This window comes from Agelaius phoeniceus, chromosome 1 (assembly GCF_051311805.1).
Source record: "Agelaius phoeniceus isolate bAgePho1 chromosome 1, bAgePho1.hap1, whole genome shotgun sequence".
Classification (NCBI taxonomy): Eukaryota; Metazoa; Chordata; class Aves; order Passeriformes; family Icteridae; genus Agelaius; species Agelaius phoeniceus.
The window spans coordinates 150645525-150669167 of NC_135265.1; the positions used below are offsets into that span (position 1 = coordinate 150645525).

Consider the following 23643-nt stretch of genomic DNA (forward strand, 5'->3'; position numbering starts at 1 on the left):
GGCTGGGCACAGAGAGGGTGGAAGCACAGGGAAACATCCAAACACAAGGGGAGAAATGCAAGGGAAGGCAATGGACCAGAGATTTTGGCAGAGTCTCACAGTGCACAAGTAACTGCAGAAAATGCCCAAATGTTAAATGAAAAGACATCAAACAATATCTTGTAAAGATGAGGAATTTTATTTTATTGACATACTATGAGGCAAAACAAAATCGACACCATACAAAATAACTTTATAAAATATCATTCACATCATTATTTTGTCAGGAATTACAGCATTCTGAGCTTGTTACAAGTCTTATGTTTTGAGGTGAAAAACACTATGCTAAATCTTTAGTATTAGTTGTATATATACAGTAAGAAACCAGAACAGAACCTGTTAGGTTTTTCATGAGTTTATTGCAAAAGTAGTGCAAACTATTTTACCTTGCAAGCTGTAAAACAAACTTGGAAAAGGACCCACCTAAGCTTAAAAACATGACAATAAATGCTCGATTTCACAGCCTTTGAAGCTTCCTTCAACAGTTCTCAACAAAAATTCCCCATCTCTGCACATTTTTAGATCTTCACTGACTCGGAAATGAAGGAGTAGAGGGTGGACCTGCAGTAGGGAGCAGGCAGAGAGCAGGAGGGTCCTGCTCCACCATGGGGCACTGCTCTTACCCATGGATTTGGGGAATCACCCCCAAAACACCCACCAGTGGGGCAGATTTGGTCACTGTGTGCCCCCATTAATCAACTGCCCCTTTCCACACTCGTATTTGAGAAAAGAGTCAAGAAAGCAGAACGAGCCAAAAACAACCCACAAACCATAATTAAGGATTAGGAACATGTATTGTCTGTTTTAGGAATATAGTATCCTTCTTCTCCTTTTCTGAAGTCTATAAAGCAAATTTCCATGGTCCCCCTCCCCATGTGTACACACTGCAGGGCACATCCCACCCCAAACTCCTGCAGGATCCCAAGGCAGGATACTACATTCTGTGAGATCCAGAGAAAACAATGGCCTAAAACACTACTGGGGTCCCCCAAAGCAAACAGGTAGCTAAGTCGTCTCCTAAAAAACCAGAAAAGCAAATAAATGCTACATGAAAAATGTTAAAGAAACAAAATGCAGCATATTCAGGCTCTTTTTTATTTTTTATCTTGAGGTACCTATATAAATATTACCTTCTGCCCAAAGAACGATTGGTTTTGTTAAAAAACTAAAGTCCTTATCACGAGCCAATTGCAGGGCAAACATTATTACTGAGAAAGTGCAACCATGCTGATCATTTATCTGCAGCATATTAAAGGATGATTAGGCTTTAGAAAATATAGCTTAAGTCTAGACCTGATGGAGCAGTTTTATAAAAACACTGAACAGAGGCATTTTCCTTTTGCTTGAGTCTCTCTGCAACAGAAAGCCTTAGGAAACAGCTGGGAAGTCCTGCCATGATGGAATGCACTTTTACAATCCCATATATAGATATTTTTTTTCTTTTAATATTTAAACTAAATACAATTTTACAGCAAAGATTCCCCCTCTGTAGTAGGTACTGGTAAATAGTGGATTTTTAAAAAATTTTTCAAACTTCAAAAAATGATAGCATATCACAACTTAAAGCTTTCCAAAAAGGAATTCTTTTTGAGTAAAAAAGGTTCACATAGTAGAAAAAACTTACACATAGTTGTAAACTGTTACATACAAAACTGTGGAAAGTCAATGATGTTTTATTCCCTCACCCTTACATGTGTACCCCTTCATTTTATATTTATATATATACATATACACAAAGTCATGTGCTATGTACATATATAGAGACACAGAGATGTAGAGATCTGGGGTCAGGATTAAAGATTTCCAAAACTTTCTTTGTTGGCTATTTCTCTTTGCCTAGGTCAGCTGTGATACTTGATTTTACAACTTGCTACACCAAAAAATATTTTCAAATTCAGTTTTTTGCGGTGCAGTTAAAAACCATCTGCTGTTTTTAATCAGGAAGATGAGTTTTGATTGTTGTGCACTGGGGAGAAAAAAACACAAAGGCACAAAGAATAGAACTCAAATCCAAGATTGGTGTCTCAGAACAAGAAACCCAAGGGTTTGGGCCGCGGATGGGGTCGGTTTGGTCGCCTTTGCCAAATCTCCTTGACAATTTGAGTAATTAGCACCCAACTGGTTACATGAGGTAGATCCAAATTGGAAAAAAAATAAAATAAAAGCAAGCTGGGTCCCCAACACTTTTTTTTTTTTTTTGCCTCTATTTAAAATGTTTTAAGGATCCTATGTCAGTCATAAGAAGTGGAAGCAATGGCACCTACCCGAAAGCAAGCACGGAATTCAAGAATGGCTTTTTCTGGGATGTAAAATTTGAAGTGTTAAATCACAATCCTCCTTCAGGCAGAGATTTGCTGGCAGGGGGAGGGAGGAGAATAGGTCTGACAACAAGGACAACACAAAGCTGGGCTTTGGGAAAGCCTGTTTGGGGTCAGCTGCCAGAGGAATGCCCGGGAGCCTGTGACAGCCAGTGCCCAAAGAGGCATCACAGTACAGAGAGCTACAGGTGTCCCTTGTTCCTCAGGGCAGGAGAGTGCCTTGGCTAACACTGAAGCTCTACAGGAACAGCCCCCTGTAGTTAAACAGTATTTCTGCATACTCTGAGAGAGGAATCTGACACGGTTAGCATTTAGTTAAGGCTTAGTTTAAAGTGGCCTGGCCACAGAGCATCACACAAGTGCTCACCCAGGGCAGCAAGAGAAGCAATGGGTGAATCCCACCCCCTGTGACCCCCCAGCACTGCCAAGTGATGCCACAACCTCCATGGCAAACCCTGCAGTGCCAGGGATGCCCTGCACATCAGCTGAGGGTAATTCTGGGCCTGGTTTTGCATTACAAGTGCTACTCTCACCCAGCCAGCACCAATCACTTCTATACTGCAAGCACGAGACAGCTCCACAGAGATGCAACACACACACAACACTACTCAACAAACATTTAGTACCACTTGGAACAACCTTAACATCATAGCTTTCTTTTTTCCTCAGGAAAAAAACAACAAACAAACAAACCTTAAATGGTCACAAAAGCATTTTGATTGGAAGGAACATTTACAATACGAAGTTTCTGGATTGATTTTTGGTTCCTTTTTTTTCAGTTATTTTATAAAAAAGAATATTAAAAGATTTTTTCAAACTATTAAAAGATTAAAACCTTAAAAGATAAAGTCAGTTAATTTTGCAATGTACCAAAATTAAAGAAAAAAAAAAAATCGATTAAATCAATACATTCTGTTTCCCATCTTGCCCTCCCAGGACCAAGTCAACCACTCCACTGCACAGAAATCTGGGGCTGGATCTTTGCTTATCAACTGCCCTAAATATAGAAATCTTTGTGATTGTACAATAAAATACTGCAAAAACCAGGGAAATTGTGCTTGTTATTTCCAGCCAAATACTGCCTTTGTATCTTTTACAGACAGCCTACACACTGTCCCCTGTCCTGTCACATGTGTGCACACAGAAAGGGACACACACAGATCTAAAAAATCTACTAAACTTTACCAACAAATTACAGAAAGGAAGTGGTAACACTCTTCAGGATGGCACAGAACTTTGCCAGATGTAATTTCTCACTGCACCTCATTGAAAATTTGATTTTCCAAGATAAATCTAAAACTTACTCCTTAATGGCTTTTGATGTTTTTTTGGATTTTTTTCTCTTATTTTCTTTAAAATGCAATTATGAAGTTGTCATTTGTAAATGAGATGAGCAATTGAAGGGCTCAGTCTTTAAGTTTCACGAGAAAATCTATCAGGAATGACAGACTTTGGGTCAAATCCTTATTTTTAATAGCATAGAAACAGTGCTAGAAAACAGTGAGGTTTGAGCACCTCACAGTTGATGCAGAACTTAACTTTGGTGAAATCTAGAAACAAAATTCACTGCATGTCATGTCACTACATGAGAGGTCTGATCCAACCCCCAGCAGCTGAGCTTTTGGGGTGCCCATAAAGCCCAGACAGGATCTGCTTTGAGTCAAGTACATATCAGGCAAAAATGTGCAATTTCACAAAACCCAGCATGACTGAAGCTTCCTCTGTTCATGGCTTTAAAACCAGGAAAAGCTGATAAATACAGAAAAGACTCCACATTTTTTTTTCTGACAGGAAATCTAAGCTAACAAAGCAAACACAAACAGTACCAGCAACGGGATTAGAGACTTCCAAGCTTGCCTGCTGACCTGTTCACCATTCATGCTTGCCAAGCACACTCAAAAAACCCCTACAAAATGACTAGAAAAGTTTAAATTTATGTTTTGGGGACAACTCCTAGGCTTGCTCCCAGGTCAGACAGCATCTGCAATCCCTGCTGAAGAGCAGAGCAGCTGTTCCAGCAGTTGGTTTAGTTGTGCTTAAAGAAGGGAGGAAAAAAAAATAACAAAGTTAAAGCCTGTGGTTCAATAGCACATCCAAAATGTGGGGAAAAAATACAACTAAAATCTGTGCACTCCTGAGAGTCCTGTGGAAAGGATTATTCCCTTTGACACAGAACTGCCATGCAACCCAAGGCTCCTCAGGGAGGTTGCTGGGTGGAAGAGCAGCCCCAGGCAGGTTTACAGTGGATCTGCTGAGGCAGCACATGGACAAATCCAAAGGAAATTGCTTTTTGGGGGGATATTTAGGTGGGAGGAAGGAGCAGCCACAGCCTGCAGCTGGTGCTGTGGGTTTGCAGGGCTGCCACCTGCAGAACTCCCATAATGAACTCCTGCCAACCTCTCATCCCTCCAGATCCAGCAGCACCCCTGGCCCAGCCCCAGCCAAGTTCCCCAAAATCACAAATGAACTCAGGGAGCTCCCTGCAGCCTTCCCCTCCTGGGATGGGCCAGCAGATGGGTGCAGGGTGCAGGATTTCTCAGGGGCACTTGCAGACAAGCCAGAAGGAAAACTAAGAATTAAACTGTCACCTTAACAAGTGCTTAAATTGGCAATTTTGAAGGAAATGTCTCCCCTCCTTCCTCTCTCACTTCCCCAAGGCTTGAAGTACCCAGGGTTTCTCTTCTCTAGGGCATGAGCAGCACTGAGCTCCTTCACTCCCCAAACTTCCTGATGATCCTGGGTCTGCCTTGCCTGGAAAACACAAAATTCTGCTCCCACCAATGACAGAGGAGCTGTTCAGCATCTCTGCACAGTGCAAGCCCTGCCAGCAATAGTGTCCACGATCTGCAGTGCACAATGTAGTGAAATATCTTCTCCAAAGCAGCCATTTACCCTGCACTTCACACTTTTGGGGGGGGCTTTGAGAAATCATGACTGAGAACTGAACCAAACTGACAGGATTTTACCCCATTCAGTTATTAATGAGCTGGTTCAGAATGGTTTATTCAGTCACTTGCAAAATCTGGGTTCCACAAAGTCAGGACATAAAGCAATCCTCCTGCCATGGATGGGCTTCATTAGTGTCTAGGCCCAGAGATTAAGGGAAGGAAATTGCAGGGAGGAGAGAACCCCAGGAAACTCACTCTGATAGACCAAAACCCACAGCAGAAAGCTCAGTCACTTGTAAATAAAAATCAACTTTAACACTGCTATGAAACCACACCAGCACACTGTGCTCCAACAGGTATTTCTGTCAGTAGAGTGGTTTGTTCTAAAATAAGGAAGCTTGTTTGGAATAATTGTAAACAAAATCTGATGTATTAACACAGTTTTCTACAGTTTCATTTCAGGTCACCTGAAGTACCCTCAGTCCACGTGCACTGATGTCAAGGTTGAGTTTTGGCCAAGGCTTTGCACAGAACTGACACTAAACAGTCCCAAGATGAACATATGGGTTTGAGGTTGTTTTTTGGTGTTTTGATTTTTTCCCCCACATTTTAAAGTTTATAATTTTCTGAGCAGGGAATAAAGCATTTCCATTCTTACAGTCACATGTCACCTTACTTAAAAAACACATTTAAAAAATAATCCAATACATATTTTTTGCATCAGACTCAAAATGTATTTCAAGCACCTTCATGTCATTTGCAGAGAAAACCTGACATTTTCTGGCCAACAGGTAAAGTACAGAAACATGTTTCATTTGGAAAACAACAGTATAGAAACCCAAGTGAAGGGACAGGTCACAGAGGGAGCTGCTGCTATGGAGTGACCCTGACCAGAAGCAGATGTGCCAGATGTGCCCCTTGCCAGGCCTGGTACCCTCCCAGTGCACAGGGAGGCCTCTGGAAGCCAGAGGGAAGAAGGCTGAGCAGCCAGCCAGGATCACAGTTTGGCACTGCCCAGTAAGGAACAGACCAGCACAAACCCAGTCCCTCTGGGAGCATTTTGGCTGCTTAGTGGGAGGTTCACTTCAATTAATTCTTCCATGAAGGAATACAGGAGGTAGCCTTGAACTGCATCTGCTTTGAAACTAAAGATTCCCACAAACCCACTTTTGTAGTGATTTGGCCAAGCAATTACATTCAAATTAACACTCCAAAGAAATGACTCTGACAAAGCAACTGAAACTCTAAATGGGATTACACAGGTTCTGTGCCACACCAAGCACACACAGCACCCCCTTCCCATACAATTTGGATTAAACCCTCTCAGAAATGCATCTTTCCAGTCATTAATCCTCAGAAACAGAAGGCAGAACTTGCTGGTTTGCACCCTAACATCAGCCAGTGGGGCTGGAACTGGGGTCTGTCCTGTCCCCAAGGGTTCTGGAAGCAAAAGGCAATTGCTGATGGATGGATGGGAGAGCCATGGGCAGCTCAGAGCACTGAAACATCCTCTGCACTGCCCAGTCCCACCCATGCAGGGACAGACAGCAAGACATCATAACTGGATCCCAAATCCCTGTCATTCCACCAATTCTGCCACATCCAAGGATTCTGCTTCTACAACACAAGAATCAGACAAGCAAGGAAAACCTGGAAGAGCTACATCTGATAATCCAAATATTACATTAATGCCAGCAGTCATCAAACTGATACCAAAACTGGCATTTGAACCTTGCACAGACAATGAGCACAGTGAGAGCTGAAAAACTGCATCTCTGTGGTCTGGGAGAAATGTGCACAGAGGAGAGAAGGAAGAAATGTTTTATAAATTCACACAAAGCCTAATTATTTCCACTGTGATACAGCAACTGTGCCCTTCTTGGACTGATGTCATAATGCACACAAAGTATAAGAACATTTAACACCAAAGCTCCTACCTCAACACTGGAAAACATGGCAGTATTCTGGAAAATGAACAAGGAATGGTACCCCCAGCATTTCAGTACTTGCTGTGCAGACAAATATTTACAGTATTTTCAAACAGCTACAGCAGATGCAAAAAAAAAAAAAAATTCTTACAGTAAAAAGGGAGTTTAAAAAACCCAACAATCAGTGCAATTACCTTCTACTTGAAGTTTTCCTTAAGAAAGATGGCATGTGTGCATCAAGAAGCATGTGACCAAGTGGAATATAAAAGTAAAAAACAAAGGACTGCCCTGCATTAGGACTGGGGAAAGCCACACAAAGAGAGATACTATGGTAGTAGAAGAGTATTAAAAAACCAGGAAAACAAGTGAGTTTAATTACACTGGTCTCAAGTGTGAAAAATACTGAGAACTCTTCTTACATTCGTTCAGTTAATGAGTAAAAGATATAGTAAAAAAAAAAAAAAAGTCCCTTATGGGTTATTTATGCCACCAGAGGTGCTTACTTGACTGAGTCTGCTATTTAATCAAAAGCCTTTAGTCAGGAAGAAAAACTTAAAAGCATCTTAGAAACTTCAATCTTTTCAGAAAAAACCCCTGAACTCCTCACACCTCCTCTCCAGAAGTTTTAATTTGATAATCCTTGTGGAAAAACCTCTTGCCTGATGTTATAAAAACGATCCAACAAGAACAAGACTGTTAAAACAAAGGCTGCAGGAGTTATTGAGAGAGGCAGAATTAAAGCCAAACCTTCACAACCTTTTTGCCTTTACAATCAGGGAACCCTGCCTGGGGGCCTGGATGGAGATCAAAGGGATTTGTTACCTGACAGATCAAGAAACAAGGGAATTCCTGTGCCAAAGCCTCTGGAACATGGAAGATCATTGATTGTAATTCACAAAGTCAAATATTCTAAAGCAAGCCAAGCCAAAAAAAAGGAGCTCTAATAAAACAAGTGACCTCACTCTGTACATCAGTGCATACACAACATGTGTTAAATTGCATAGGGCTGTCTTCAATGCCACATGGAGGCAGAGACAAAGCCACCTCCTTCCAGCATTTCCCAACAGGACATTTGCTGCTCAGGAGCAGCTCAGGTGTTTCCTGGGGGCTGGAACAGATGGAGTGGACTGGTCACTCTGTTCAGCCACTGCAGCAGAAACCTCCACCCCCAAGTAACCTCATTATTGCATTAGATTTTGCACATCAGGGAAAAAAAGACAAACTTAGGTATTCTGTGTCTTCTGATAGTACTTGTCACCTCCCAAGAGGAGCATTTCACACTTGCTGATGCTGTCTGGGGGGCTGTACAATGGGGCTCCTCTGCATGGGCTGGAAAATGCCCCAGGTGCCCAAGGGTGGCACAAATTTGGGTATTGCTGAGCTGACCTGCACAGTGAGCCAGACTCAGAGCTGTGACCTCAGCTGCCATTCTCCACCAGCAGCCTGGGGCAGACTGAGACTTCTTGAGCTTTGTGCTGACCTGAGATGTTGCTGTTCTACACCAGACATGTGGGAGGTACAGAATAAAAAATAATTCTAGGATTTTATGTGTTTGTGGCAGGTTTTTGTGGACAGGAGACATTCTTGAATATGTAATTTGTGTTTAAAATATTCCCAGAATGCTGGGAGAGAGGTGCTGGACTGCCAGCATGCTGTACTTTACAAAGTATATACCTAATTAGTTTTCTTTTTTTTGAATGCTTTAAATTGTTCACTAATTCACCACTGGTGGGAGGGAAAAGGAGGGAGACACAAGTGAAATATGAGGGTTAGAAATTAATTTGCCCATCACCAAATAAATACAGACCTACTTTACAACTTTACCAGTTGTGGAGTCTTTCTGTGACTCACAAGGCATAAAGAATTAGCAGTATTAGAGGCTTAGAAAGGTCTGTAAAAGGTAAAAATGTCCTGAAATGCACATAAACATCCCAAGTTCTTCATACTTAGGGAAGGAAAGCTACATAATTTCTGCTGATTCCAAGAGGATGCACAAACAACAGCTTCTCTCAGATGAAGGGCCTGCCTGAAACTCCTTTTCTCACAAAGGAAACATCTTAAATAGGATGCAGTGCAGTCCCAGGCTGCTTCAGAAATGAGATCTGAGGTCAAGACAGATCCTGCCCTCCTCACCCCATCTGACCACCTGTACAATTCCACTGTCCCAGATCTGCATGGAAAGAGGGGGATGAATTTCACATCCAAGAGGTCTCTGCATAACAGACAGCAAATAAGTTAAATGATGTCTTAAAATGGATGATCTTTATCCTATTTGATTAGAAGAATTCATATAAAAATAATTCTTATATAAAACTCTGCCAAATGAATATCTTCACTGAAATAGGAAAGCTCTGAAGGAAACACAGAGAAGTGCAACACACCCACCATGGGGAGGATCTGCAGCTTGAGGGGAGGTAGGTACAACCTCGCTGGCACACAGCAAGACAGACAATGCTACCTAGGATTTGCCTCAAATTTACACAAATCTGAATTTATAGAACTATGACCAGGAAGACACTCTGAGCCAGCAGCCTAATCACCCAATTAGAATAGTACAAATATGATTATTCCATTAACAGGTTTTACATTTCACCTACAAAACACTGACAACTGACACACTGCTACAAGGTGAGGATCTGAACTGGAATTATGTACCTAAAAAAGTCTTTATGCAGCAAAGGTTGGGCATTTTCTAGCTTATCCAACACCACCTGGTGGCAGCTGACCTGCTCTGAGGCTCAGAGCTCTGCATGGCTTAAAGCTACTCTCCCATCCCAGTGGCCAGAGGTAAAAGTGTCCAAACAGAGACTGAGCAGCTGCTCGGAGAAAAGGGAAAAGACAAAGCAAAATCCATCAGTGGAGGAGAATGAAGGTTTTCCAACCTGCCTCTCAGCATCTTATTTCACTTATCCCATGGAAAAACAAACAAGACCAAGTCAGCATAAACAACTTCCCTGGGCTTTTTCCATTTTCTCCTAAACCTGCTCGTGGCATTGTCATTAGTGCAATGGTTTACATGTGTGTTATGGTTTTTATGAATCCAGTGTGCAAACTAACAGAAGCATCTGTCTCATAATTATCAGTTTTAATTAATGCTTCTCCTAAGAGAATGGCAAAACTCTCACCTTTCCTACGGATCTTATGCATAATGAAGAGAGCTTCACCTCCCTCCCTAAGTAAACTTCAGTTTCCTAATTTTTATCTTTACTGCATAGATTCTCTGACTTGTGCCTAACTTCCAGTAAGCCACTCTCCTCTAGCAGAGCTCCTGCTTCACCACTACTCAACATATAAATAAAATACAATTGTTTTGTGCTTGAATGAATGTAGGATGTTGATCTGTGTGCGTCTGAACCACAGAGGTAAAACCTGCTGTGTTGTGTGCACGTTGAAAAAGCCTTTCTGCAAATCCCAAGCTACAACAGACACTGGCTGCATCTCGCTCCTCTCACCACATCAATTGCATATTTTTTTTTTTTTTGCATTTGAAGAGTAATGTCCCCACAAAAAGGATCTTACTTTCTAAGTTCAAAGCATTTTTGATATGTTAACAGAAGTATAATGAGCACTCCTTAGTAAATAAAAATAAATAATAGCATCTAGTCTATCACATTAATACTGTGAAACATATATAAAATTTACATTAACTCAAACAACAGTGAAAAAGGATTGTACTGTATTTATCACCACAGACCCGTATTCTTTAGAGACTTTGGAAAGTAAGTGTCACAGTCCTGTATGACAAATCCTAAAGTTAGCTGTCAGTATGATTTTAAAAAAATCTTTAGAAATTTTTTTAAATGGCACATTTTCTTCTGCCAATCTAACTGGAGCTATTAAAAGCTTAGGTACAGGTTTACTCTTTTTTTTTTAAGTTTATCTTTAGTCTACGAAAAACATTTTAAAATGCAGCACAATAAAAAACATTCAAGAACAAGCTTCAGAAAATACATTTGTCCTTAGACACACAGAGAATAATCTGAGAATAATCTTTATAAGACAATTAGAAACCAGAATTTTGTCACACTCTTATTTTGAAAATAAAAATTTTGTAAATGCATCTAGAATAATCAAGGCTTCATAAATACTCAAAAAATGCTTTGCTTTCCTTTCCTTTGTACTAAAAGCTGATTCACAGCGTTTTAGCTCATCAAACCTTAGTAAGAATTAGATCTTTCCAAATTATCAAAAGCAACTCAATGAACAGCAAACTGAATGAGGAGTTTTGTGGGTTGGGTTGTTGGTTTGGTTTTTTTGCTTTTCTTCCCTAAGCCCTGAGATTGCAGCTCTTGATTTAATTATAAAATCTGGGTCTGTTTTATACCAAGCAGCTCAGAGATTTTTGGCAAACCACATTTCCGACAACAGTGGGGTTTGGTACAAGAACGCAGTTTGTGATCAAGTCTGAAATTCTGGACGGAAGGCTTCCTTGCAAATGGGAAAGAAAGGAATAAAGATGCATCACTCATTGCTGGCCATCCCTGGGCTGGGGCATCTGTTGGTCTAAGTGCAGCTGGTCTGGTGTGAATCCAACTCTGCCTTGTCCGGAGCCGCTGAGCATTAAAAGACGTCAAGCAAAGTACATCGTGCGCAGCGTGTCCTGGTGCACCTGGACTGCCTTAGCAAGTGCTTGGTGGTCTCTGCCGTTGCTCTGGCCAGAAGTGTGGCTTCCTTCAGCACTGAAAGAGAAGGGAGGGGGGGAAAACAAAAACCAACAGGTTGGGGGGGAAGAGAAACCCTACTGTCGTCCTGTTTTTTTAAGATTTTCTAAGCCTTCTGATGTTTACATTCTTGTAGCAAAGTTTCTCACACACTTTCTGTAAATAACTCATTGTTTTGCATTCTTTTATGGAGGAGGAGAAATTTGATGGACTGTTGGTTTGTCCAGGGTCATTGGAGAGGTGGCACTTTCACCCTCCAATCCACTGTCACTTTTGGAAATCTATAAATGTTGGGAGTCAGAAAATAAACTCCACTTTTTTCACCTTGAGAGCAGCGGTGTGTGCGTGTTGTGTTGTTTCGTGTCCTACAGTGACACCCTATTTAATCTGCCTCTCCTGGAACTTGTTTCTGTATCATTACCTTCTTCTGAACAGAATAAGGGTAATTAATGTTTGACCAAAGCATCACTGAGGTTCTGAAACAGCACGTACAGGAACATCTTCTGCTTTGTTTCAGCAGCAAAATTCAGCAGTGAGAGCGAATCCACCCTCCAACTGCTGAGGACACCACTGATCCCAGAATTAACAAGCCCCACTGCCTTCCAATTCTGCAAAAGTGCAAAACTCTGAACTCACCTATCGTGTTCCTTATCCACCAGATGGTACCTGGCTCTGAAGGCCACCAGGTGAGCGTAGTAGGCGGGGGCAGGGATGGAGACGGAGCGCGTGCAGCGCACGTAGGTGTGGCACAGCTGGTAGGTGAGGATCTGCAGCTCGTCCGACGAGAAGCGATTGTCATCCCACAGCACGTGGTAGTGAGAGGGTCTGCTTGTTCCCTGGAGCCAGAGCACACAGCTCATCAGCACTCCCAAACATCTCCTGAGCTTCCAGCCTCTGCTGGGAACTGCAGCCAAATGGCAGCTTCCTCAAAAACCACGGGCAGCAGCTCTGCACATTGCAGCTGGTTTTTCCTTTAGAAGGTAAACAGCCTCCTTCCTTGCTGCCTATCAAACTCATCCTTCCCCTTTTTGATAGGGCTGTGTTTCTCAAAATGTCACCTCTGAAATGTACTTTCATCTTGAAAACCTCAGATCTGACAAAAAGCCATCTGATAAAGTAACCTCAGTACAAACATTAACAGTTAAAGAGTTAGCATGCCACACAAAATGTCTTACCTGAATCCCAGCATGACTGCACAGGTAGAAGTCAAACTCTGAGGGGTGGGTGATTTTTGTGTCCACTGTGGTACCAGCTGGAATGTTTCCACTTTTTCCAACCTGTGTAAACAGGAAATGCAAAGACACTGAGGCACAACACAAAGGGGTTTTTTTATTTTCAACTGTGTAGCCAGGAAAACAAGCACAAGAAAAAGATCTATAAAAAGCAGAAAGTGAAGAAGAATGTGCAAAACTGAAATTTTGTTCCAACTGAAAATCTGCAATGTCTCTACTATGGAGAAAGAATAAAAGAGACAAGCTGCAAAATCATCTTAGAAATTACCTAAAAAGATTTGGTTTTCTGAAGAATGTAAAAAGAAGTTCCTGCAACTGTGTTGTGAAATTCTTTTCACAACACAGCTCCCACTCCAGGACAGGAGTAACTTTTCCTGCTTACACCTGCAAGGGGACAATCCTTCCTTGTCAGACAGGCCACCTCTTCCCTCAAAATCTCTTCAAAGCAGAATGTCAAAATAGTCTTTACTTTCAAGGAATTTAACATCTGTAACCACAGCATTTATTAACATAACAACCACCTTCATGTCAGCTTTGGGAGTTACTGATTATTGCCTTGAAGCCTGGTGGGGTCCAAGTGCTCTCACAGAGAAGCCTGACAGAGGGAAAAAGAACATGGAAAGCCCAGTCTTTGCCATGAGGAACTCTCCATTCTCATCAACAGCTCTTGAAGAGTTTCCTCTTGACACAGAAAATACCAAAAATCAAATTGGAGAGTCTGATCTCCACCCAGAAAGCACCACAAATGAGCAGGAATTGGTGACTTGGCTGCCCAGTGGAGCTTTGGGGCCCCAAGCAGAACGTACCCGTTCGTTTTTATCCGTGCAGAAGAGTCTGGTGTGGTGCCTTTTCTGCACCACTATAAATGTGATGCCAGGCTGATAATCCTTCTCCAGTTTAATGCAAGCCTCCCTGATAGCCAGCAGCTCGTGGTGGAGAACCTGAGCCACACACAGAGAGAGGTGGGATCAATATGAACCATTGCCATCATACAAATTCCTCTTATTTATCTACAGATGTCTTTTTATTTATCCACAGATAATTTATCATGTTCCTTCCTGCACTGTCACTCAGAGTAGTGAGATGTCAAAGCTTTCAGGACCAAATCTTAATTTCTTCCCCTGATGAGGGCAAATTACATCAGCAGTTTCCTGAGCCAGGAGAGAGCTGCTTCCAGATTTGCTCAGCTCCAAGCATGAGGCTCGGACTAACAACCTGCATGTCAAAATCTCTTTAACTACCAAATACAAATGAACATTTAATTAGGCTGCTGAATACAACAGACTAATTATTCTTCAGACTAGAACAAGGGATAAAATCCACAAGTGCTCAGCTGCTCTTTCCCAGCTTTGTACAGTTCCATGCAGGGCTACAGACATCGATAATAAGGAAAGTGGAACAAACCAAAAAACAATTATTTAGTCTGTAGGTTAATTGTACATGAAAACTTCAGTGAAAACCAGTAACAATTGAAAAGAGAATATATCAAAAGTTCATACAAAGATTATTTTATCAATTCAAGTTTAGCAAGTGACCTTTCCTCTTTTCCCTCTAGATTTTGAGAAGCTGACTCAATTCTGTATCTTTTATTTACATACATAAATACTGGAAAGAAAAGTGTATATAAATGTCTTTAAAATATATAGAAAAATATTTCATAAAATATGGCACTAACAAGCAAACAAAATAAATATGAGAGGATGAGTTTTATCAGAATAAAAATGACTGTGACAATCCAGTATTTATTAATCCTTTATTAAAAAAATATATAATTATTTTTTACTGCCAAGGTTCTATGGGATACAGTCTGACTAATATATCCTAAATAGGAAACAGATGTGGAACATAACTTGAGTGCTAAAACTACACTTTTCACTTATAATTCTGTCAGGGAAAATATTTTAAAGGGGAAAAGTACTTTCAAAAGCACATGAAAAGTATGCAAACACTTCTTCTGCTTGCTGGGTTAGAATCCAACAAATTTGTTGAGGGAAGATTTGTTGAGGTTATACTTCTTGTAACTCCAACCACACAGAGGTGGAATTTTAAAATTCCATTACTACAAGGAAACTACACAATGAGAATTTCAAGAAGACAAATATCACCTGTTGGAACTGCCCCTCAGAAACACCATCCCTGTAGAAGATGATTCGAGTTGGTTTGAACCTGGTTGATTTGTAGAACTGGATCAGCAGCTCCCTGACCATGGCAGCCAGGTCCTGGATGATTTCCTGGCGGTGCTGCTGCACCCGCACCGTGGCACAGTAACGGTTGGGATGAGCATCCATGCTTCCTACAACCTGGAAAAAATGCTTGGCATCAAACCAGGGAGCACTTAAATAAAGGTTATTTCATGGGATAACTGCACTGTCTTGAACACTGAGTGGTTGGCCTGGCAAAGATGTATTTGAAATTCAAATGTGCTTGGAAACAGCTCTGGGTTTAGTCCACCTGTGGCAGCACACCCTGCTGAAAGAGAAAACTTGTTTGAAATCTAAAAGACTCATTTCCTGCTTGCACCTACAGGCACTTAAAAACTCAAATACAGTTTGGAGCACTCTGGAGCACAATGACACCATGAAGCCATTATGATGGTTCAGACTGCTGCATGGGAGTTGGAACTGTGGGACACCAAGCCTGTTTTTTGGATCCATCAAATTGAAATGGTGATGGACCACAGAAATATCCCCACCCTTTACCGAGGGAAGGGATTTTTCTGTTAATGAAACATTAACATCTATATGCTGTAGAAGTGGTATGAGACTTAAAAATAAACAAACAAAAAAACCCAAAGAAGTGAACACATCTCTGTCACCATCATATCTTCTGAAAAATCCCCTTGCCCAGGATTCTCTCCTGGGAAACTGAGAAGCCTCAGAGAAAAAGGAAAACAATATGATCTCATTTGCTTCTCCTTTGTTTTGCTGCTTTGGAATGTGGTTGGAGATTGTTTATCCAACACGTGAATTCTTTTTACTTATTGGCCAATGACAGCCAAACTGTGTTGGACTCTGGAGGAGTCACGAGTTTTTCTTAGTTTTTCTTTTTTAGCCTTCTGTAAGTATCCTTTATTCTTTAGTATGGTTTTAGTATAGTATTCTTTAATAGAATACAGTAACATAATAAATTAGTCTTCTAAGAACATGGAGTCAGATTCATCCTTTCTCCCCTTGACAAGGGTCCCAGAAAATACCAAACATCTCCACCTGGTTTTCCCTGGACACACAGGTGTAACTTTTTAAAACAGATACATAACATCACCAAAGAACTTCATTCTTAAACAATTCTGAGCAGCCACTACATGTGTTTGACATAATACAAGCTAAAGATCACTCCCTGTATTTAAGAAGTACATTTCCAGGAGATTAGTGCACATTTTGTGTTTTCTGGAAGCCTGAGTTCCCAGAAACCACAGCTGAGCAAGCCTAGTTCCCTATCAGTAATGAAGAAATTCTGAACATTTCTAAGTGCTGAAGAAGCAGATTTAAGCATGCACTAGCTCATTATCAGGCTGCTAATAAATATCAGCTCCCAGAAAAGCTCCTCTGTGTATCAGCAACTCAGGCATTTTACAAGCTAATACACACATTTAAGTAATTAGCATCAGAGCAAGCTCTCTGAAGTTTCAATAAATTCCTGCAGAAAAATAATTTATAATGCTATAATTAGGCAATCAGAAGCAATGGACCACAAAAGGATTGAAAGCAATAAAATGCATTGGAGCTGAGCAGCAGGAGGGAGCTGGGGGGAAAGAGCAGGACACAATTTACTCACTGCAGCAATGGAAGGCTTCTTCCCATCCCCAGCTGGAGGGTGAGTTACATCTGCACCAAGGAATATGACAGGCTGTTGGAATACTGGGGGTCTGGCAAAGAGAAGGCAAATTTGTAAAAGCAGCAAGATTTATGCTTCATAAAGCACATTAAAACTCAAATAAACAGCACTCTGTACTCCTGCAGTGAATTCATCAACAACTGGCACCTGATCAGAGTTGGTCACTTGTTCTGTGGCAGGAATTAAAAATCCTGATTAAGGTTCTCATGCTAAATACTTAGGCAGATTTTTAAAGCAGAGGTAATTGTTGCTCTTAATTAAAAATTAGTTTTAAAATATATCTAGCTTTTTATAACTTGAAGGATTGCAGTTTTAATCAACTGGACCACAGAAAGGAGTAAAAGTTGATTCCTTAGTAACAAATGGCATCTGAGAAACATAAGTATGCACATATGCAGATGCCATGAAAAAATATATTTTTCCTAATAAAAAACAGTCTTGGTAAGGAAGTCCAAAAATAGTAGATATCAAAGTTATTACTTGCAAAGTGTATTTTTTTTAATTGAGCTTGAAAGTTTTACACAAATTGTTAGGTTAAGATATTAAACCACTACCCCAAGAGAGGAACACCAGAGCGCTACAACACAGGTTTTAAACTTCAACTCTATTCCTTAATAAAAGCACTTCAAACAGGAAATCTTGGGCCACCATAATTTCTTTGTGGGGGAATGATTTAATGGTTAAGAAGATTAAGTTATCTGTTTGCACACCTTCTTTAAAAGAAATGGGAAGGTAATATTGGGGGTTAGACTTTTTTGTTTTTTCTTGAGTTGTTTTTTTTTCCTCTCAGAGAATTTTCTTCCCATTTACTGCCTAAGAGATGATGAATGGACTCTACTTAAGAGTAAAATAGCTGGGTGTCCTGGAATTCTGTTAATTTTTTGTTGTCTGGGTTTTGTTATTGCTGCTATTGTTGCTTTTTTGTCGGCATACATATAATTTTTTTTTTTTTCTAGTAAAAAACTGTTATTCCTTTACCCACATCTCTGCTTGAAAGCCCCCAAAGTTACAATAATTTGGAGGGAGGGAGTCATCTTTTCCATTCCAGGAAGATTCCCACCTTCCTTGTCTCCTAACCCAGCACAGTTTTTGGTGCCCAATGCTGGGCTTCAGGGCATTGAGAGGAAATGGTGAAAAAGGAATAATATTTTCTGGGTAACCTAATTTTGTGTGCTGAACACAGAAACCTCCTTAGGCACCACGTGGTCTAACTGACCCTGGTTTGGCTGGCACATGGTTGTGGATACATTTTGTGCTGCTCCCATTTGCAGCTCCTTATTTCAACATGGATCCTATGACTTAGGCTACTGTGGCTGTACTCAGTTTGCACAGCAGGTCAATAAGGTGAGCAATTCCTGAATTTAAACTTCCTCTGGAATGTGGACACGTGGCTGTACAACTATCACAGGCTGAGTTCATGTCTGGGGGGTTCATCAATAATGGTGCCCACTGTGAGGAAGCACTACAGGGGGGAGTTTTTCCTCAATCCTTCACCCATTTCTTTGGATGTACCCCAGCACCTTTCAAAGGGTTCAGATTTTTTTTTTCTAGATGCTGATATCATACAATGGCTGCTGTTGCTGATAGGCCTAATCTATGTAGGATTTAGAGATAACCACCCTGATATCCATCCCAGAGAGCAGGGATGGTGCCCAGGAGCAGGGAGCTCTGCCCCCCAGCCTGGCCCTGCCCCACTGCCCATCTCAGGAATGAAGCACCCACACTGGATGGGGTCTGGGAGGACATAGGCTGGCTGCTGAGGGAACACTGTTCCCCAGCTGATGGGAAGCCCTCTCTCTCCCTGCCTCAAAGAGGAAAAATCTCATAGTGCAGCTGTGGAAACCAGAGACATTCCAGCTGTCCAGGATCCAGCTGAACCATCCCTGACCCAGGCATTGATCAGGTGTTTGTAAGGAAGCCACAGCCCTTCCTTCTCTGGAAACAGCTTTTAATGAGTGTAAGAGAGAGACTGCTCAGAGACAAAGCAAGATCACCATCACAGAATGCACTGCAGACCACTGAGGATGGGATCCAACAGAGAAGTGCCAGTACTGGAGGTACTTTTTTGGAGGGATGGACAGCACAGTAAGAGCCATGACAAGGTCAGGTGCACAGGGCAAATGGTGTGAGCCTGGCACATCCAGGGCCACCCCAGTACTCCACCTTCATGGCAACACTGAATGTGGAGAGACAGTGGGTTCCACAGCCAGCAAAATCAGGAATTTTGAGAGCACAGTCCATGGCACAATGCATGCTCATGTCTCCATGGGTAAGAGTCTCAAAGAGAAGAATGCTGACCAAAAGAAAAGGCATTACTGTTCCAGGTGGTCTCTCTTTGTTTTAGAAAACTCAGGGCAAATGGAATATTAGAGATTTTTCATTCTAATGGCAGTTGTGTACTTCAGTGGCCAGATCATTAAAACAATACTTTTATTATAAATTTCAACAGAAACAAGTATTCCTCTCCTGTCTTCATAACCTAACTTCTGCAGGACTATTTATTAGAAGCCAAAAGATTGGCTGAAGAGTCACTTAAGCTGCAGTGCTATGGCTGCAGATAAAAGCTCCCAGTTATCTCAGCATGTCTCACTTTCTCTTTGCAATACAAAAACCTCTTCCCCTTTGAAAGATGAACTTACCTTCCCTGTGGCAGTAGAATGTTATTTACACCTCCTAATTTGACATTTATTTTTAAGCAGAGGTTGGACAGAGTTTGTGGTGTTGTTCTTTGGACGTTTTTCATCTGCACACACTGAGTGGCCATTCCCAGCACTGTGTCCCCAACGCGCTTCACCTCCGCTGCAGGAGGAGAAAAACAAAAAAGATTTGCAAATTGTAAATCAAACCATGGAGGAGACTTGAATTTAACTACACTTGGAGTTTCAGCAAAGTGGGGCTCGAGCTTAAAGGAATACAATGAAACTTCACCCCAAACCCACCCAGCCTCCAGAACCTCCCCCAGTTCTGCTCTGCTCCACCTAACCAGTCCTAAATGCAATAATTAAAGGCACTGCTGGCTTATATTAACTAAGAATTTTTTAAATTCATTCTTATTTTTCAATTGTAGCATTATATCATCAGCTTTGGCTAATGATGTGGGCAATGTGGATAATATTAGGATATTGAGCACTTGGTGCATTATTAAACACTGGAATAGTAAAACAAACCTAGCAATAAAGTGCTCAGCAATATTCAGCCAAGCAGTTTATCAGTTCTTCACTGACAGGAAGATGCAAGTTCATCACCTGCATAGCAAAGTGGCCAGCTCAGCAGACAATGGTGCATAAAAACGCCAAGAAACTCATGAAGTACTGTACAATTCCAATAGTTAAATCAAATCCTATTGTTAACAACAAAATTGAGACTTCAAGGCTTTCAGAGACCCACATACTCTTACACTCAGGAAGAAATTTAGGCTCCAGGACTGATGAACAAAGAAAATGAACCCCCCTTTTTGGCAACAGGAGAGGGAAAGAGCAGGGTGGGAAGAAAAGACAAGCCTGTGGGTATAGGAAGTGCAGGGTATGGAAGAGCATAGGGAGAAAATAAGGAGAGATGATTAGAGGGAGCAGAAATAACTATAATTAAAGATAATGACAAAGAAAGAAGATCAGAGTGGTACCACATCCTCTCAGTGGTTAAGTAGAGGAAAAGAATTCCCTTTTAAAGCCAAACAGGAATAGTAAAAATGTCATTTTGCACCAAATTTCTATTGTACAAATTAGAGATGAGCCACTTCCTTTGCAGCTGAATTCAAGGGGGGAAAAAAGTACTATTTCCTTAAGGTTCCTTGCTTAATCTCTTTTCATCTTGTAAGAGATTTAATATTAAAGCTGGAAAATTATTTTGTGCTATATTAACATGGTAAGGGTTGGGATAAAACAAATCTGCAGCTGCTTGGTAGATCTGATCCACCAGAGAAGAGTCCACATACCTGTGGGAGGAAAATAATGGCTGCTGCTCCAGCTGGGCAAGGTTAGTGAAAAAGGAGGGAGGCAGGACTGGAAAAAAGCAGTCCTGCCTACAGGAAGAGCTGGAAAATGCATGGTTTATGTAAAACATACTAAAACCCACGGGGTTTATGCACCAATTGTCACTGTTTCCAAAAAAACGTTTAGTTTGCTGAATTTTCACTTTCTGTGCACCTGTATCCTTGCAACCGGAGTTAAAAAATTGAAATTAAAAGAAAAATAGACAGAAATCTCCTTCACTCAACATTTTTTGCCAAAGGAGATTGTTTGAGTGACCAATGTGTTCTAAAAGCTAAGAGAGTTCTTGAAGTGCTTGAAGTCATTGGAATTTTCAGCACACAAGTTTTATTAAGCATATTATAATCCACTGCCTATCAATGCCAATCTCACCAAACTTGTGCTGGCTTTCTCAAATGCAATCAGCAGGGAAAATGGCAAAAACAAATTAAAAGCACAGAGAACATACTGAAAATACTTAGGTCTTAATATAAAACATCACACAGCACAAGAAAAATAGTAAAATTAATTTACAGCCCAGTTCCTAACTGGAATTTATAGAGATAAACCAGCATGAAACCTCTCTCCTTTGGACAGCTGACAAAAACCACACAAAACTGTGACTGAAATGCACCATTTCCACTCACTGACCATAGACTGGTGTTTTTCCTGGCAAAATGACCACGACCAGCTGCAGCCCAGTGTAAGTGTTCTTGAGGTGTCTGAACATGGGCTCCACGCTGTCGGCTCCCTGGGCGTATTTACAGAAGCAGGGCTGCCCCTGGATTGGCATCCCAGCATCCCTGGAAATCTTCCTCAGCTGCTCTGTGAAGGACCTGGGCAAGGCACAGAAAGACATGAAATTATCAGTCAGTCAAAACCCATCTTGATTTTTGAGCTTATTTTTAATGGAACAATCCTGTTAAACTTGCAGAGTTGTGTTGTCCAAAAACTTGGGAACTTAACCCCGTGTGCATCTTTAACTGACAAATGCCTGTGTAGTCACTGAAGGCAAGACAGGAAATATGCTGTATAAATAACACCATTAATGAAAAAAAAAAAACCTCATTTCCAAAGCAAATTCTACCTTATTTCTATGGGAAATACAGGATAAAATACTTTTTGCAATAATGACAGTCTGGCACAGCCTGCTCTAACATAATTCCATGTTACCACCAGAGAAAGGGCTGGAGTTATTCCTTTTTTTCCTCATGATGAAAACAATCAACAGAAATTACCAGCAATTGTCTCAGTGAATTGCTTTAGCATCCATAATAATGCACAATTTCACAGATACCAGAGAAAATGTGTGTCCTAGAGGTGAAGGCAAACCTTCTCCTAGGCTGGTGAAAAAAATCACCCTTTGATGGAACTGCTCAGATATGGAGACAACCAAATTTCCTCAGAGGCTTCCACCTGAGAGCCTTTTTAGCTGACTGATAAAAGCCCTTTTTATTAACTTGGGTACCCTCTCACAGTTGTCTAAAACATTGCTCATCTCCACCACAGGGTGCCAGGATATCACTGACTGAGAGGGTGGGAAGATTCAGCTTCTTCCAACCAAACCTGTTGTTAACTTGCATGAATCAGAACAGCCTGGAAGCTCCAGCCCTGCAGCCTGAGGCTCCTTGCAGAAAATGGGTTTGTCCTCTGGAAAAAGAAGCACTCACCACAGCAGAGCCAGTGGCAGAACATCTCCCCATCCCTGGGAGTGTTCAAGGCCAGGCTGGATGAGGCTTGGAGCAACCTGGTCTAGGGGAAGGTGTCCCTGCCCATGGCAGAGGGGTTGGAACAAAATGAACTTTAAGGTCCCTTCCAACCCAAACCATTCTGTGATTTCAACATTCAAGTCTCAAACAAGTCAGGGTTTGAGCCTTTTAAAGTCCATGTGGAAGTACAGTGCCTACAAGGAAAGGTTCTCTCTCTGTTCCCAAGAGGTAGAGCAGGATGATTTTGAAGACTTTTAGAGCATTTGAAGGTGTTTCCTCTGATGAATCAGCAGCATTCGAGTTCCAACTTGATCAACAAGATGTAACAAGAGACCACAAGATGGAAAAGGATGCAGACATTTTCCTGGCTTGAAGCAATGTCCCTTCATGGTAAATACAAACTCATTCTAAGCCATCCAAATAATTTTATTTTGGCTGATTATGTTGAAGACTTCTGTCTATTTCTCAAAACTGAGTAACTTGGCTTACACAGCATTTCCACTGGAAGCAACATCATGGAAGGGAAAGTTCTCTGGCAGCCCAGTTCTTGACATGTGCCTGGAGAGAACAAGTCCCTCCCTTCCTCACACAATGGGCAGTAAAATGATTCCCACTGTCTGCTCATCACTTGTTAGGGAAAAATTCCCAAGTTGTTTAGCAAACCATGTGAAGGAACAGGGCCATGGCAATGCCACTGGTGTGAGCAATCCCTGCCTTGCCTTCACCTCCCAGAGAGCAGCTGAGTCACTGCCAGGGCTGCTCCACTTGTCCATGCATGAAGGGAGAGCAGCTGCACGTGGAAGGAGGGATCAGACATGGATCTGGGCCTGCACACCTTCCCTGAGCCAATGCAGATGTCACTGTAACAAGAGTCTTTGAACAATCCTGTCCCATCCTAAGATAAAGAAACCAAATCTGGAAGTTTCATTCAAACACCTAAAGGCAATAGAACAACCAGTCCTACTCATCTGGCAAATACAGCAACTTGCACATTCCAGAAACTCTGAAGAGGAAAAGGTTTTGGACAAAAAAATTCCTTTTAAAGAAATTCTACATGAATAATTCT

At 41.4% G+C, this 23643-nt stretch overlaps 1 protein-coding gene across 1 annotated transcript in view; it reads right to left on the bottom strand.

The window, feature by feature from the left end:
• Window positions 1-159: 159 nt before the first annotated feature.
• Window positions 160-23643, bottom strand: part of AGO2 (argonaute RISC catalytic component 2) — a 58288-nt gene continuing 34804 nt past the window's right edge. The window contains exons 12-19 of the mRNA XM_054637225.2: window positions 21520-21704; window positions 19540-19699; window positions 16841-16931; window positions 15172-15366; window positions 13873-14007; window positions 13010-13111; window positions 12471-12670; window positions 160-11852 (exon numbers count right to left, since the gene is read on the bottom strand). Coding sequence (XP_054493200.1) covers window positions 11744-11852; window positions 12471-12670; window positions 13010-13111; window positions 13873-14007; window positions 15172-15366; window positions 16841-16931; window positions 19540-19699; window positions 21520-21704 — 1177 coding nt within the window. The 3' untranslated portion in view covers window positions 160-11743. The remainder of the gene's footprint in view (window positions 11853-12470; window positions 12671-13009; window positions 13112-13872; window positions 14008-15171; window positions 15367-16840; window positions 16932-19539; window positions 19700-21519; window positions 21705-23643) is intronic.